This window comes from Crotalus tigris, unplaced genomic scaffold (assembly GCF_016545835.1).
Source record: "Crotalus tigris isolate CLP2741 ecotype Arizona unplaced genomic scaffold, ASM1654583v1 scf7180000017666.27876245, whole genome shotgun sequence".
NCBI lineage: Eukaryota > Metazoa > Chordata > Lepidosauria > Squamata > Viperidae > Crotalus > Crotalus tigris.
This window is the reverse complement of record NW_024096551.1, coordinates 1,722,477-1,738,181: the sequence shown is the minus strand read 5'-3', so window position 1 is coordinate 1,738,181 and position 15,705 is coordinate 1,722,477. Positions and strand designations below refer to the sequence as shown.

General features: G+C 43.9%; 1 protein-coding gene and 1 non-coding gene across 3 annotated transcripts in view; one reads left to right on the top strand and one right to left on the bottom strand.

Annotated features, from left to right (window-relative positions):
- Positions 1–2,078: 2,078 nt before the first annotated feature.
- TRNAR-ACG lies at positions 2,079–2,151 on the bottom strand. The gene has a single exon. It is a non-coding gene; the product is annotated as a tRNA-Arg (tRNA).
- Positions 2,152–2,596: 445 nt separating this feature from the next.
- The window catches only part of SACM1L (SAC1 like phosphatidylinositide phosphatase), a 51,152-nt gene continuing 38,043 nt past the window's right edge, over positions 2,597–15,705 (top strand). The window contains exon 1 of one of the 2 annotated variants that reach the window (XM_039336135.1): positions 2,597–2,827. In XM_039336135.1, the coding sequence (XP_039192069.1) occupies positions 2,772–2,827 (56 nt within the window). In that variant the 5' untranslated portion in view covers positions 2,597–2,771. The remainder of the gene's footprint in view (positions 2,828–15,705) is intronic. The other variant, XM_039336134.1, reaches the window with a different exon arrangement.

Genomic DNA, 15,705 nt, shown 5'->3' with positions numbered 1-15,705 from the left:
GGGAGTGGTTGCCTAAATCAGTGGTTCTTAACCTGGGTGATATCGCCCCCCAGGGGGCGATTTCATTTTTCAGGGGGGCGATGGAACGAAAAGGGGTGATGTGGGGGCGAAGGAAGAAAAAGGGGGCGATATGGGGGCGATGGAGCGAGAAGTTTTGGGGACACTTTTGAGACTTTTTCGTACAATGAATCGCTGTATATCTGTCGTTCAAAAACATCAGATCTCTCACTATTAGTGGATTGAATTTTGTTTTCAGTGATCATTACATTTAAGTGTTTTGAATAAATAAGATAATAACGAAATACATGTATCACGAAGTTTGGGAATAAAGTGACGGGTGGCACCAAAATTTTTCACACAGTTGAGATATGGGAAAAAGACTGGAAATAAATTATTTGCATCAATATGTCCTGATGACAATTTTAAGGAAAACAAAAAAAGTGTTTGCATAAATTGAAGAATTATTTCCTATGTTGTGATTGAGAGGTTATGTTGGGGGAGGGGGGCGATGACAACTTCCTTATTGGCTTAAGGGGGTGATTCGTTCAAAAAGGTTAAGAACTATTGGCCTAAAATACTTTTCTCCAGTGATCAACCATAAGTAAAAGCCACTCCAGCTAAAGCAAATGCCTACCAGAAGGCAGTGATGAACTACTCCTGTATTTTTACCAAAAAATCCCATATAGATAGAAAATATAAAATGATTGATAACGAGAAAATTTATATAGTCAATAAGCACCGATATTGATTTGATGCACAAATTTTCACTTAAAAAGTCTCTAATTTGAATTCCATTTTAATGAAACTAAACATTTAGTTTTTCTTGTGACTTTGATTACATTGTGGAACATCGCTTCTGCTGTATTTTTCTTTTAAGAATAAATGCAACAAATGCATTTGATATTTGCGGCTCACTTGTCTCCCACTTCATAAGCAATTTAGCAGCAGAACTAATGAGGGAAATTGCAGATGAACAGAAGAATAGAATAGAACAGGGGTGTCAAACTGCTGGCCCATGGGTGGATGCGTCATGGCGAATGGAAAAAAAATTGCAATACGTCATGATACGTCATGTGACGTTGCAAGTTTGACACCCCTGGAATAGAAATAATAACTTTATTGTCACTTTGTATGTACACTAATTGGAATACATTAAAATAAAATTTTGTTGCATACAGCTCTCAAATGGTCACCACCTCCAATATACACTACATAAATATGACAAAATACAGAATTATGCATATAGCCACATGTATTATATGACACAGAGAAACAACAGTTCAAGAAAGCATACACTTTACACCTTAATACATTTACACATTGTCAACTCTGAACACACATCACACGCAAGAAATGTGCTACTATTATGAAACTGATGTTACCTATTTGGGTAATAAAATATCTGTAAGAAAACCACCAAGCTCAGAGAGCATGAAGGAACCCATTAATTCAACCCTGATCTATAAATCTTCTCTATTGGTATTATTAAACTGAACTGGATGTTTCAATAAATGGTTTTGAGTCATGAAGAGGAAAAAATGCCATTGCAAACTGTGGAATCATCAAACTGACACATACTGTGAATAAAGCTGCTATAATCTCTAAAGAGATTGTACATTTAATAGAAGAGATATGGAAAATACCTATTATGTGAGCAGAAACTGTAGGTGGCCCCTCAGGTGACCATGTTCTATGCCCTATAGGGTTTTATAGGGAATGACCATCTTTAATTGTACTTACAAGTTGTTGCCATTACAGCAGTGGTGATGCATAAGCATACTGGGAAGGAACACTGCTTGTGTTGTTACATTTTGTACCAATGTAGCTGGAATGATCTCTTTTCTGCCTTGAATTGGGCGCACTGCAGCTTTGAAACATCTGAGCCACCACAACGGTAGTTTAGCACAATGTAGGAACACAGTGGAATATTTAGTATAAAAACTAACACTAAATACTAATATCTCTGCCAGGCATGGTGTACAAACAATATTGGAGTAAGATAAATAGGTAAGGTACCGCTAGTTTAGTAGTTATAAAGAATGAATTAAAGGTTTGAGGAAGAAGAAAAGTGAAAGCATCGAGCCAGCCAGGAGTCGAACCTAGAATCTTCTGATCCGTAGTCAGACGCGTTATCCATTGCGCCACTGGCCCACGCTGGAGGAAAGAAGAACTTTTTTGCTTGTATTCTAAATTCCGGGGCATTGTAAATTTCATCCACAGGTTTTTTAAGGGTGGCGCCATAAGGTTAAACCAATCAAAACCTTTCAATAGTCTTTCATTTTAGACCAGTATTTCTCAACCATGGCAGTTTGAAGATATGTAAACTCAAACTTACAGAATTCCCCAGACAACATGTTACTGGGGAATTCTGATAGCTGATGTCCATACATCTTCAAGCTGCAAAAGTTGAAAACATTATTTTAACCTCAATTAGGAGCAGCCGTACTTCTATAAATCGAAATTACAACGGATGATGGGCAACCCCAGGTCGCTTTCCATTCGGCGTTGCCTAGAGCCGGAGCTAACGTCACAATTGTGGTTCCCGCCTACTCATCTAGTATAGGTTGGCGTGGTTAGAACGACAGATTCCACCAATCCCAGCTTTCCTAGTCATTGCCTCGTTCTTCGGGAGGCCGTGGAATGCTTTCTCATTAAGTTTGTCCTAAATGGTGTGCCGTCTTAAAGGCCTGAACGACCGGGAAGCAAGGAAAGAATTCTAAATAGAAAGCAGGCAGAGTCCGAGCTTAACTGCGCGGCTGGCGAAGGAGCAAATGGGAACCAAGGTCATAGCCGCGGCAGCAGCAGCCGCCTACGAGGAGCTGAAGCTGTGAGTGAAGCGGCCAATGGTCGGCGGGAACTACCACTTTTAATTTCGTGCCCCTCTAGGGGGTTAAACAAGCCCTCTTATGAAGGTGCCTCTGGCGCCCCCTCCCCTTCTCTTCCCTTTAACAGACTTCTGTTTTCTCCGGCTACGTCCTGGGTCGAGCCTCCCCCAGCTGAGGGTCTCTGCATCTGCGAAATGACCAGCCCCGTTGTAATAAACGCTTGCCGTGGGAATTGCCGTTCAACGCATATGTGATGCCACCAGCTTGGGAAAGGCTATCCCGGACCATCCTTGGCCTCTCTAGCTTTTCTCGCCCCAAGAAATCCTTCTCTTTTCGATTCCCTTTTTTCTAATGTATTATGGCCAGTAATCCCAACCACTGAGCTTTCTGGTGGGTCACTTAACTCCGCCTCGATTTTTGCTTCTTCCGGGGCTTTTCTTCTCTAACATATTGTTATGTTATGTACTTGTACATGGTCGCTTCCAGCACACCTGACTCTCTTCAGAGTCTTTGAAAACATTTATCTGTAGGGTTGACTCTTCACTTCCACTAAAATCTCCCTTGCCTTGCTAAAATTATCTTTGTTTTCTTCACTGCTTTGTCCTGGTAAAAAGTAGAGCTCATCTCCCCTTCCCCAGCCCGAATAACAATTTTCTGTTACTGGCCCTGCCACAAATCATTCAGGTGATCTAACCTGCAAACATTTTTGCAATATAGATTACTTTAACTGGGTAAGATGAAAGCTATTGTCCAACAGATATGAAGGTCATGAAGGGCTGACCAAGAGTGAAATGAATTCTTCTATTGTGCAATGAGTTGTTGTAGGGGAAGGCTTATGTTATTAGAAGAAGCTCCTTGCAAATAGTTATGTAGAGAGAGAACTTGCATTATGAGAGTATGATAAGTCCATGGTTTTATTTGATGTGAATACATTTTTACCTTAACATAACTGCTGCAGTAGTCTGCCTGGTACTAAGTATTAGTGATGGAGAGTCTTTGGAAAGCCCAAGACACTGTCTCAAGTGTCTCTGTGTGTGTGACAGAGCTGTTTTTCAGGGGTTTGTTGTGTGGGGGCATATATTGTATAATGTTCTCCCTTCGCTGTTGCTCCTTGGGCCAGCCTCTTCCTAGTGCTTATCTTATGTAATTATGTGGTTACAGTGCTTGCATAGTACAGTAGTTATAGGAGGGAGTGAGGCAGTATTGCATTCTGTGCAATACTGTAGTCTCCAGAAACAATATATCTAGATAGTGAAAGTTAACTCAAGTTAGATTAAAATCGTGTGTGTGTGTGTGTGTGTGTGTGTGTGTGTGTGTGTGTGTGTGTGTGTGTAAGGTCATTTATCTTACTGATCTTAAGCATATTTACATGGTAATGCTGCTTAGGGATTCAGTGAGGTGAACATCCCAAAAAAATTGCAAAGAAATGTAGAATTAGTATTTTAAAGACTACTGCTTTTATTTATATATTCATTTATTGATAAATAATCTAATAAAGTTGATCAGTCCAAATGTATCTTGGCCTATCAGCCCTTATTTTGTGTTATGATACAGTAATAGGAAACACATTTTATATGGGCTGTCCTTTCAGAAGTGTACAATTAAATCCTTAATATTTATGAGGCAGTTTAATGCTTGATACAAATATTTCAAGTAATCTGATCAAATGGGAATAATATGCAAGCATATTTTTAAGCTAATTCAATTGTTTAATGATTGTTTTTTTCCCCTTTGATAAAATTGAAATCAGGACAAGCTGGCTACAGTGTTTCAACATAACATTGCAGAAAACTTTAAGTAATATTGTTCACTAACTATGGTAGATTTCTTAAGAATGAAGGTTGAACTTCTAGCTTTACTCTTCAATTATAAGCTTTCTATATGAATGCTTTGGAACAAGTTAATGAATAATTTTTATTTTAAATGGAAGAAGTAGGTAATATGTAAGCAGTTATCATAACGGAAAGATTTAACAGTGAGTGTGTGTATGCAGTTTGGTTGAAATTAAAGGGGTTAGCTTCTGGACTTGTCATACTACTGAGTAAAGGTACCATCTAGTGGCTTAATGAGTCAGGATCATCATCATTCCAGATTTTTGGCCACTTATATCAGGGATCCAGGTTTAATATTGAAATCTCTGTGGCAAACAGAGATATTATGTGATTATATCAGATGGAACAGGAAACAAGTAAAGGGATGTTTAAAAAATACCTGATTAAGAGCTGATAGAGTAGAAGGATTGCATCCTGAATGAGAATCTCCATCCTAAAGCATTACACATTCTCTCTGGCAGTTTCCCACCAGCTGTTAGGCTGATCATTTTTTCAAAGCCAGATTGCCTCAGACTTTTTGTTACAAGAGAAAATCCAGTTTGAAAGAACCGAACTTTGCTGCTGCCTAAAGAAGAATGATCCTGAACTCAAGGACCAGAGCAGAAGGACATGCTGGGGTTCAGAAGAAGACAATCTCATAGTGATGCAGAAGAAAAAAGAGTTGTGAACATATTAATGCTGGGATTAGTTGCCAAAGAGAAAGAAAAGGCTTTCAAAGAATGGAACTGTGTATGTTGAGAAAAAGATAAGTAAATGGCAAAATAGAGCTTTAACATTATGGAATAAATTGTTAAAACGTAAATATAACGGTTATGTGAATGAAATTGTGCTTTTTATTGAATCTCAAGTTGCTGGCCAGACAAAAATTATGTTGATCTTCATGCTGGTAGAAATTTTTGTTGTCCTTCTTGCCAATCCCTACTCTTTATATTTACATTTTGAGTCACTGCTGAATGGTGTTATCCTGACTGGTAAATGTACTATCCATTATAAATAACAATATTAGTTTTCTCTTCTGGCTTTGCTGCCTTCCACTTTCAGCATGTCACTGGTCAGTTTGAAAACCGCCTACCAATCTGTAGCACTAGTGACGTGTGTCTTAATTCAAGCCTCTGCCTGCTTTTTCCAGACTAGTTTGTTTGTGATTTCATGTCCCTCTTGGGCATGTTCCAAGTTAAAAAAAAATAATTGGAAAAGATATTCAGATGCTATTCTGATCTATACCTACCAATATCAGAATAGTGCAAGTAATTATATTCTCTATAATAGCCTATGGAAGTAAAAGTTGAATTTTGAAGAAACAAAAAGAGTAATGATGCTTTTAAACTTGGGTGTTAAAAATGATTCCTGGGAATGTTGTGGACAGCCAGAAAACAAACAAATGGATCATCAAATAAAACCTGGAAGTCTCTTTCGAGACACAAATAACCAGACTCAAATTACACTGAACAACAACAGTTTTGCTTCCGGAATGCTTTTGGGTGTATCTGTGGATTTTTGGCTGCTAATCATGAAAATAACTTGTAATTTAACCTGTCATGGATTATTTTATAAAATTCTTCTATTTTTGCAATGATACATACATACATATATACATACATACATAAAACTAATTTTCATTTGTGTTATAAGGTGCTTTTTGAGCTCATGCATGTCCAGGCATGCATGCTGGGCATATTGCATAACATTTGTGGAACTGTGTAGTTTGGACATGCCTAGGCATGCTTAGGCTGGATGAATGATGCTTGGAAAGGTATAAAAGAAGCTTACATGCATAGACACTACTTATTTCATTGATATTAGTTTCCATGTATTTTGATGTGATTATTTCAAGGCTGTTTCATTGTCCATGTGCATGAAATTTACATAACAAGCCAATTATAGACTTGCAATGCTATAGGATGATTAGTAACATCAAAAATGTCTCACCAATGTTGGAATAGCTGTGATCCATTCTGCTATATTTGTAGCAAATAGATGTTTTAAGCCTCAAGATGTACCATGACTAGGCTTATCAAGAAAATGTATGAACTGTACTTCGGTTGAATTAAGACAAGACCTCTGAAAGAATTTGATTCCAGAATAGAAAAACATGGCACATGAACCACTTGTTGGCCCAACAAAGATATTTTTGCCTCCCCTTAAAATAGAACTTAAGCTGGTTAAAAAAAAATTGTGAAAGCAATGAATAAGGAAGATGAAGGTTTCCACGATTTGAGACAGATTTCCAGGAATAACTGATGCCAAGATTGAGAAGAACATTTTTGTTGGTCCACAGATCAGATACACCATCAATGACAAGCAGTTCAAAGATCTTTTAGTAAAGCCAGAGAAAATCGTTTGGAAAGCATTTAGGGATGATGTTGAGAATTTTCTTGCTAACTACAGCGCCCCAAACTACATTCAGCTGATTGACAAACTTTTTATAATGTACAAGACCATGAAGTGCAACATGTCATTGAAGATTCATTTTCTGCATTCACACTTGGACCTTTTCCCCCAAAAATCTAGGTGCAGTCAGTAATGAACATGGTGAAAAGTTTCACTAGGACATTGCTACAATGGAAAAACAGTAGGGCAATTGAAATAGCCATCAATGCTGGCTATTATTGCACACTACAGTGACATGGATCAGAGACCAAATACAAACGAAAATTGATAGCCAAACACTTTTAGCCATGCAGCATATTAGAAACATTATGTGATTAACTACATTATAGTCCCTAAAAGTTAATTTCATATTTCTCCAGCACTGGAGATGGATAATCCACGCAGTGGGTTGAGACTGTATTCCTGGCCAATCAGATCAGTCAGCCAAAGTTGCCACGCCCCGTCTTGGACCATGATCCTCCAGTCTTGACTGATCTCGCCATGAAGACACATCTAGAACTTTTGGCTCCTGGGCAGGTATAGTTCCTTTCCATTAGGGGGGGATTTTTTCTAGTAGCTGAAATTGCTTAGTTTAAAAGTTAATTAGAGATAATTTAATTCAATTTAATTGACCACTCAAAAATTTCCTTGCTAAATTGTAAAACTCAGGAAGTCAGATTCCTACAGGGGAAACCTCCCCCACTTAAAAGGGGGAAATCCCTAACTCCCCTCCCTAACCAACCCCAGCCACCTTCCAACAGCCGGCAGCCGCCTTAAACAAACGGGGGGGAGGCTCGGGCAACCCCTCGCGTTTAAAACAAACAAACAAACAAAAAAAAGACAGAAAGGCAAGCAGTTAGCGAGGGAAGCGGAGGACAAAGGGGACGCATGCTGGGAGGGAGATTGATTAAGGGAAACAGCTGGCGTGCGAAGGAGCAGTCTTTTCACTCCAGGCTGCTCAGGATTTTTTAAACGAGGCGCCATTGTCTGCACAGCTGGAAGCACGCGCAGCTCTTTGTTACAACCGCACGTGGCATAGGCAGCCTTGTTAACACATGCGCAGTAGTTTCCTGGCAGCGGCGGCCATATTTTTTGTCCAAACAGGGGAGTTAAAGTTCCTTAAGGAAGCTAGGTTCAGCCGCTGGAGTGAATAATAGGCAAGCAGTACTGGGGTACTAAAGCATCTATTAGTCATTCAGAGACATTCAAATCAGACACATAGCTACTGATGCCAGGACTTGGTGTCTTCTACCTAAAGTAAATAAGAACCTTTCATAACTAACTGTGTTTAGTTGCCTTTGGCTCCTTCCAGACTTCGGGTCCCCCATTAGTGGCCCGTACGCCTCTGGATTTAGTGGTGGGTTCCAGGCATCCCCAGTCGCGTGCCTGTCCTTACCCACCATAGTCAAGCCGGGTTCCAGGCATTCCCATTAGCGTGCCTGTTCTTATCCGTGCACAGTGACTAACTCTGACAATTTGGCAGAGTCTGCTCCTGAGTTCCAGACGCCCCCAGTAGTGCGCCTGTCCTTACTCAAAGTTGGAGCTCTCCTACTACCTGGGTCCCCCCTATCGCGGCCCAGCGTTAGTGGAGAATGGAGGAAGCAATCATTCCCTCCACTGGAGCCCCGCCTTCATCCTCTGGAGCACCTGCTTCAGAGGATTCGGAATCCTCTGCAGCCCCTAGAAAGGCTGCAAGGAAGTCATCAAAGAAGGCTGACAAACAGGCAATCAGAAGACACCAAGCCCTAGAAAAAGAGTTCGACAGAGCCCAGAAAAGGGCCAGAATTGAAAATAGGCAGAATGGGGGAATAGGTTCTGATCTACCGCTGGGTCTCCCTTCATCCCCACGGGCCATTTGGTCATTAGGGAGCTCATCACAGTCCCAAACAGAGGGTGGGATAGGCGAATTCTCATCGCTCTCCCGATCCCCCTCCCCACGGAGGTTGCAGGAAACCCCGAGGACCATGCTAACCACAGCACCTGCAGGGTCCCAGGCAATGGTCACTCCTCCTGCATTGACGGGGGATCTGCTAGCTACCCTAATAGCACAGGCAGTGGACCGTGCATTTGAGGCCAGGGCTCAAACTTCAAAAGCCAAGTCTCTAGGACTTAGAACGAGGCATCGGGAGGAAACGGAGGACCATCAGGACCTCTCCTCCGTCTCAGACTCGTCGGTCTCTGAGGAAGCTTACCTGGACCAGCCAGGTACGTCACAAGGGATTCAAATGTCTGAGGAGGAGGAGGACACCTCACCTCAAGGGCCGTCCTTCAGCGGCCTGTTTAACCCTTCTCTTTTTGTTACTATTCTGCGCAAGGCTGAGGCCACAGCCCATCTGGGGCATGGGACACCAGCGGAGCCTGTCACAGTTGACACGGAGGCTGAGCCGACGTTCGCCGAAAAGGTAACCACTCAACACCGCATACCATGCCCGACCATGTTCCTAAACACAATAAGGAAACAGTGGGCAGCGCCAACCTCCCTACCGCTTCCTAGCAATGCGGAGAGGAAGCTATTTAACGTAGCAAAGGAGCTAGAGGGAACATTAGAGGTGCCGGTGGTGGACGAACCCATAGGTCCCCTGATATCGGACACGGCCATATCAGGAGATTTTGCTGAGGCTCTTAAAGCCGAGGACCGAAAGAGTGAGTCCAACTACAGGAGAACGCACCAGGCAATAGCTTGGGCTACCAGGGCGTCTACCTCCGCGTCCTTTTTCACCAGAGCCACACTTTGTTGGCTCCGTGAGCTACAGGGCCGGGTTCCCATGGAAGATATACGCACTCATCAGGAACTCAGCAAAATGGTAGCGGCCACGGAATATGCGTCGGACGCAACACTGTTAGCGACCAAGTTTTCAGCCAAGGCAATGGCGGCAAACAACACGAGCAGGCGCATCCTCTGGCTAAAGAACTGGCAGGCGGATACCAAATCCAAGTGGAAATTGGCTTCGGCTCCGTACCAAGGGGCAAAGCTGTTTGGTGAGGCACTAACGCCATACCTGACAGAGAACAAGGACAAGCGCAAGGTCCTTAAACACATGCTTAAAAGGCAGGACAAGAGACCCGGCTCCTGGGGAAGGAAACAATCCTTTCGTACGGAAGCCAGGGTCAACTACTTTCAAAATTCCCAACCCTTCCAAGCTAGACAGGATAGGGAAAGACAGGGGGACAGACAGAACACAAGACATAGGCAAACACAGGGAAGACGGCCCTTTCGGGGGAACAACCGCCCCTTCCGCCGTACCAGATGACTCCCGCCCAGACCTTCCCATAGGGGGCAGACTAGCAGGGTTTGCTCCCCAGTGGGAAGAGACCACCACGGACGTATGGGTCAGGAACACCATACGTCATGGTCTATATCTAGAATTTCTCTCAAAGCCCCCGAACCGCTTCCGCCCGTGCCCCTGCCCCACAAACCCAACAAAGAGAAGGCTCATGAACGAGGCCGTTCAGCACCTTCTAAACATACGGGCCGTAGAGCCGGTGCCTATGAACCAGAGAGACCAGGGGTTTTATTCTATCCTCTTCGTGGTCCCAAAACCCTCGGGGGGTTGGAGAGCCGTTTTGGATTTGAAAAGGCTAAATTTCTACATAAAATACCGCAAATTCAAAATGCAGACACTACGCTCCATCCTTGGAAGCGTAAGGAAAGGGGATTTTCTGGCATCGATCGACCTCACGGAGGCATACTTGCACATCCCTATCTCTCTGGCTCACCGCCGCTTTCTACGGTTTGCCTACAGGGGGCACCATTTTCAATACAGGGCACTTCCATTCGGCCTGTCATCAGCGCCCAGGGTGTTCACCAAGATTCTGGCGGTTCTGGCAGCACAACTAAGAAACGTACCAGTCAGAGTCCAGTGCTACCTGGACGATATTCTAATCCAGTCATCGTCCGCCCAGCAGTCTCGGGCGGACCTAAAGTTAGTGATAAAAATGCTGCAGGACCACGGCTTCTCGGTGAACTTTCCAAAGAGCCATCTAACCCCAACTACGAGAATACTCCACCTGGGAGCGGTCATAGACACAAAGGAATGCAAGGTGTACCTATCACAGGAACGCCTCAGCAGCATAAAGAAAGCCGTAAAACAGGTAAGCCGCGGTCAGTCAGTGACGCTGGTCTGCCTCTCCCAGCTGCTAGGGAAGATGATATCGACCATAGCAATAGTTCCTTGGGCAAGGCTGCACTCAAGAGAACTGCAATGGTTCATGCTCCCGTTTCAGAGACAACAAATCAGTGCATCCCGGAAGAGGGTAGGCATACCTCTGAGAGTACGACACTCCCTCAGGTGGTGGCTATCTCCAGCTCTCCTCAGGGGGTCCCCCTTCAGGGAACCAGACAGAGTAGTAGTCACAACAGATGCGAGCTTATTCGGCTGGGGAGGCCACTTGGGGACCAAGTGGACACAGGGCCGCTGGTCAGCGGTGGATCTCCGACACAACATAAACTGGCTCGAGCTGCGGGCTATTCACCTAGCGTTAAGGCATTTTCACAGCAGCATAAAAGGCAGGCACGTACTGGTCCTGACGGACAACGTGACAGCCAAGGCCCACATAAACCGTCAGGGGGGCACACACTCTCGCTCGCTCTCGGCCGAGGCCCTCCTACTGGGGGCCTGGGCGGAACAAAATCTGGCCTCCATAAAGGCCGACCACATATCGGGGGAGGCAAACATCCAAGCAGATCTGTTGAGCAGATCAACAATAGATCACTCGGAGTGGCAACTACACCCGAGGATCTTCAGGGAGGTCTGTCACCGCTTCGGGCTTCCCCAGGTGGACCTTTTTGCCTCTCCTTCCAATGCCCACCTAACTCGCTTCTTCTCCCGATTCCCATCCAAGGGAGCAGAGCAGACGGACGCGTTACGGAGCCCATGGCCAAGGGGGCTCCTGTACGCGTTTCCACCCTTACCTCTCCTTCCGGCGGTAGTACGCAAGATTCTGCGGGAAAGGGCCGAGGTAATCCTTGTGGCCCCTTATTGGCCAAGGAGACCTTGGTTCGCAGACTTGAGGAGTCTCTCCCGCACGAATCCATGGCGGATTCCTCCGGAGAGGATCTCCCTCAAGCAGGGGGAGATCTCCCACCCAGAGCCACAATGGCTACAACTAGCCGTCTGGCTCTTGAACGGTCAATTTTAGCCAAGGGGGCTTGCTCACAGGGTGTAATTAGGGTCATACAGGCATCAAGGCGCCCCTCCACGAACCGTATCTACGAGGCCACGTGGAGAAGCTTCCAATCATGGTGCTCTAAACAGGAATTGTTACTCGAAGGGATCACAATTCCCAAGATCCTAGAATTTTTACTAGATGGCCTAGAGAGGGACCTCTCGCCAAACACACTGCGCAGGCAAATCGCCGCCCTCTCAACTATACTTTCTGCCAGCCCCGGTGAATCCTTGGGCAAGCATCCCTTAATACGATCCTTCCTCAAGGGGGCTGCAAACATCAGACCGCCAACCGTGCATAGGTATCCATCGTGGGAACTACCACGAGTACTACAAGCTCTTACCAGAGCGCCCTTCGAACCACTCAAAACATGTGACATTCGCTATCTGACCCATAAGGTAGCATTCTTGGTAGCCATCACGTCAGCTCGGCGGATATCCGAGTTAGCTTCTCTCTCAATGAGGAAGGACCTGTGCCATTTTCACAGGGACAAGGTAGTCCTAAGAATAGACCCTTCATTCATTCCAAAGGTCAACTCCCTTTTTCACAGATCACAGGAAATAGTCCTACCAGACTTCTGTCCAAACCCAGCTCATCCCCTGGAGCAACAATGGCACACCTTGGACGTACGCAGGGCACTAAGACATTACATTTCACGCACAGCGGAATTCCGACGCTCGGAAGCGCTTTTCATATCCTTCAACCCTGCTACTAGGGGCCGGAAGGTCTCGTCCTCTACCATCGGTAGGTGGATTAGGGCATGCATCACGGGGGCATACCAGGCGGAGTCCTTGCAAGTCCCCAAGCATATCACGGCCCATTCCACAAGGAGTGCTGCCACCTCAGCAGCATGGGCCATGCAGGCTTCTATTGAAGAGGTATGCAGGGCAGCCACTTGGGCCTCGCCCTCTCCATTCATTCGTCATTACAAAATCGACAGGTACTCCTCTGCAGAGGCCTCCTTCGGTAGGAGGGTTCTCCAGCAGGTGCTAGACCAAAGTTGCACACGGGACCAGTCTATTCCCCAACCCAAGGGACAATAGGCTTTGGTATGTCCCACTGCGTGGATTATCCATCTCCAGTGCTGGAGAAGGGGCGTTGACTTACCTGAACGCCTTTTCTCAGCACGGAGATGGATAATCCACACCCACCCTTATAGACTAGAATAATAGGGTATATTTAGTGGAGCCAAAACGTCTTACTGTCAGTCAATGGCTGCGCTCGAGTCAAGACTGGAGGATCATGGTCCAAGACGGGGCGTGGCAACTTTGGCTGACTGATCTGATTGGCCAGGAATACAGTCTCAACCCACTGCGTGGATTATCCATCTCCGTGCTGAGAAAAGGCGTTCAGGTAAGTCAACGCCCCTTCTCAAGAATCCCATGTGATATAATTGTGAAATTATACTTGTGTTCAATCTGAAGGGGTCTATCATAATCAACAGAAGCTTTCAAGAAATGAAACCTTGGAAAAAAAATCTTGTCCAGTGATCATGTTTTGGACATACAGTATTATGCAAAGTTGTAGCTCTCTGGAGAAGGGTCTAATGCTGGGTAAGGTGGAAGGAAACAGAAGAGTAGGATGACCAGCACTAAGGTACACTATTGGAAGGCCCAAAGGACCAATTCAGGGAGAGATCATCATGGAGAAGATATATTTATGTGATTGCTAAGAATTGACATATATTTGATGGCATATAAGTTAGAATAAGATGAAATAGTGGAAGAATCCAAAGTTGAAAAAGACAGATCCTGCTACAGTTGTGCCAATAATTGGGTCTTATAGAATGGGATAATTGAAATGGACTCTCTGGACACTTTTTACTTAAGGTGAAGGAGATTGATTAAATTCAGATACAATTCTTCCTTCTTAATTAAAACATGGGTGGTCTGTTCTCCTTTATGTTCCTTGAGATCTGGAGAAAGATTGGTTTCAAAAAAGGTAATTTGCTTAAAAGGAGCTTAATAAAAAAAAAAGGATGACGTTAAAGGCTGGGACAGAAATGATTAAGTTGGATGTTGGCTAGAGACCAGAGATGCAAAGCCATAGTTCTTTCTTTCAATGTTCCCCAAATGCAGCTATAATAAATCTGCTGATTTTGCCTGTAACATAATAGATGTCAAAAGTGTATGAGATTTCATTTTCTTGAAATATTGTTAGTATAAAGAGAGAAATACCACTTTTATAACTCAGTGTTTCTCCTTCATGGGTGGGGAATGACATGAAGACAATATTGGGGAAACAAGAGAGAAAATTTGTTTTCAGGGCATATTTATTCTCTACAAAGGTACAAGTAAAGTCAGGATCTGAAGGGTTTTTTTAATCTCTTTACCTTGCATCTAGGCTATCTATCTGTCTGTCTGTCTGTCTGTCTATCATCCATCCATCCATCCATCTTATCTGGCTATTCATCTCACAAGAAATTAGACTGGGTGGTATACAGCAAAAAACAAGTATAAGAACCATAAATATGTCAAATGCAATCTTTTTTGATTGATCAGCAGTGAAACCACCTCAGGATCTCATCAGTCCCTTGAGACTCATAACCTGATGACAAAGCCAAATTAATAACATATCTGGGCATATTTAAGACCAGGCTTGTCTAGTCTGAGCCCACAGGCTACAAACATCCTTGAACAACTAATAATGCATACCTACAACATTATGTGATTTATTTACATTAATTATATATTTTATGTGTGTCCCAAGACAATTCCTCCTCACTCAGTGCAGGCCAGGCAGGTCAGAAAGTCTGACACCTATATTTTAGACTGTTGAAAGTGCTTGGTGATCTTTTGTGTGTCATATCAAGATCTGTATTATCTTCAGAAGATTGCAATGAAGTTATATCTCATAAAAATAATAAGTTGGATTGCAACAGTTTTGATGATGACACTATGCTAGTGTTTCATTTGAATTCAATACTTGTGTGAAAACCTCTTCTCATTGTCCTGAATAGCTAGATTAAGCTCCTTTGATAATTTTAATATACAACAAACATTATTTTGAACTACAACATTACAGTAAGAGTGTCTGATGAGAAAAAAAACACTATGTATGAACAGGAATAGCAATGTGAATACAGTTCCATATACATTTATTATGATTTCATAATATAAGTTTTATACTGTTGATCAGACATGTCAAATACAAGGTGAAGTGGTTTCATGTGACCTGCAAAGCCATCTTGGAAACAGTGAGGGAACAGCCCCTGCTGCCTTGGCCCTGGCCCAGGCCAGCCGGGAGCCAATGTACAATTTTGTGGTGGCCATCTGTGCTAAAACGCGTTCAATCTTAGCTCCACAAGACCATCTGGAAACAGTGAGGAACCCGCCCCTGCCGCATCGACCCCGCCCCCTGGGTGCATGCTGGAGAGGTGTCACCCTTTGTGAGGAATGAAGAAATGCATCATCGCCTGGAAGTGGCCAGCAAATGGCCCTCACCTACTTCACATATCCGGCTTGATGGGCTCCAGGGGAGGGGTTTCGGCAGGCAGCGGTGCGCTCTCCTCA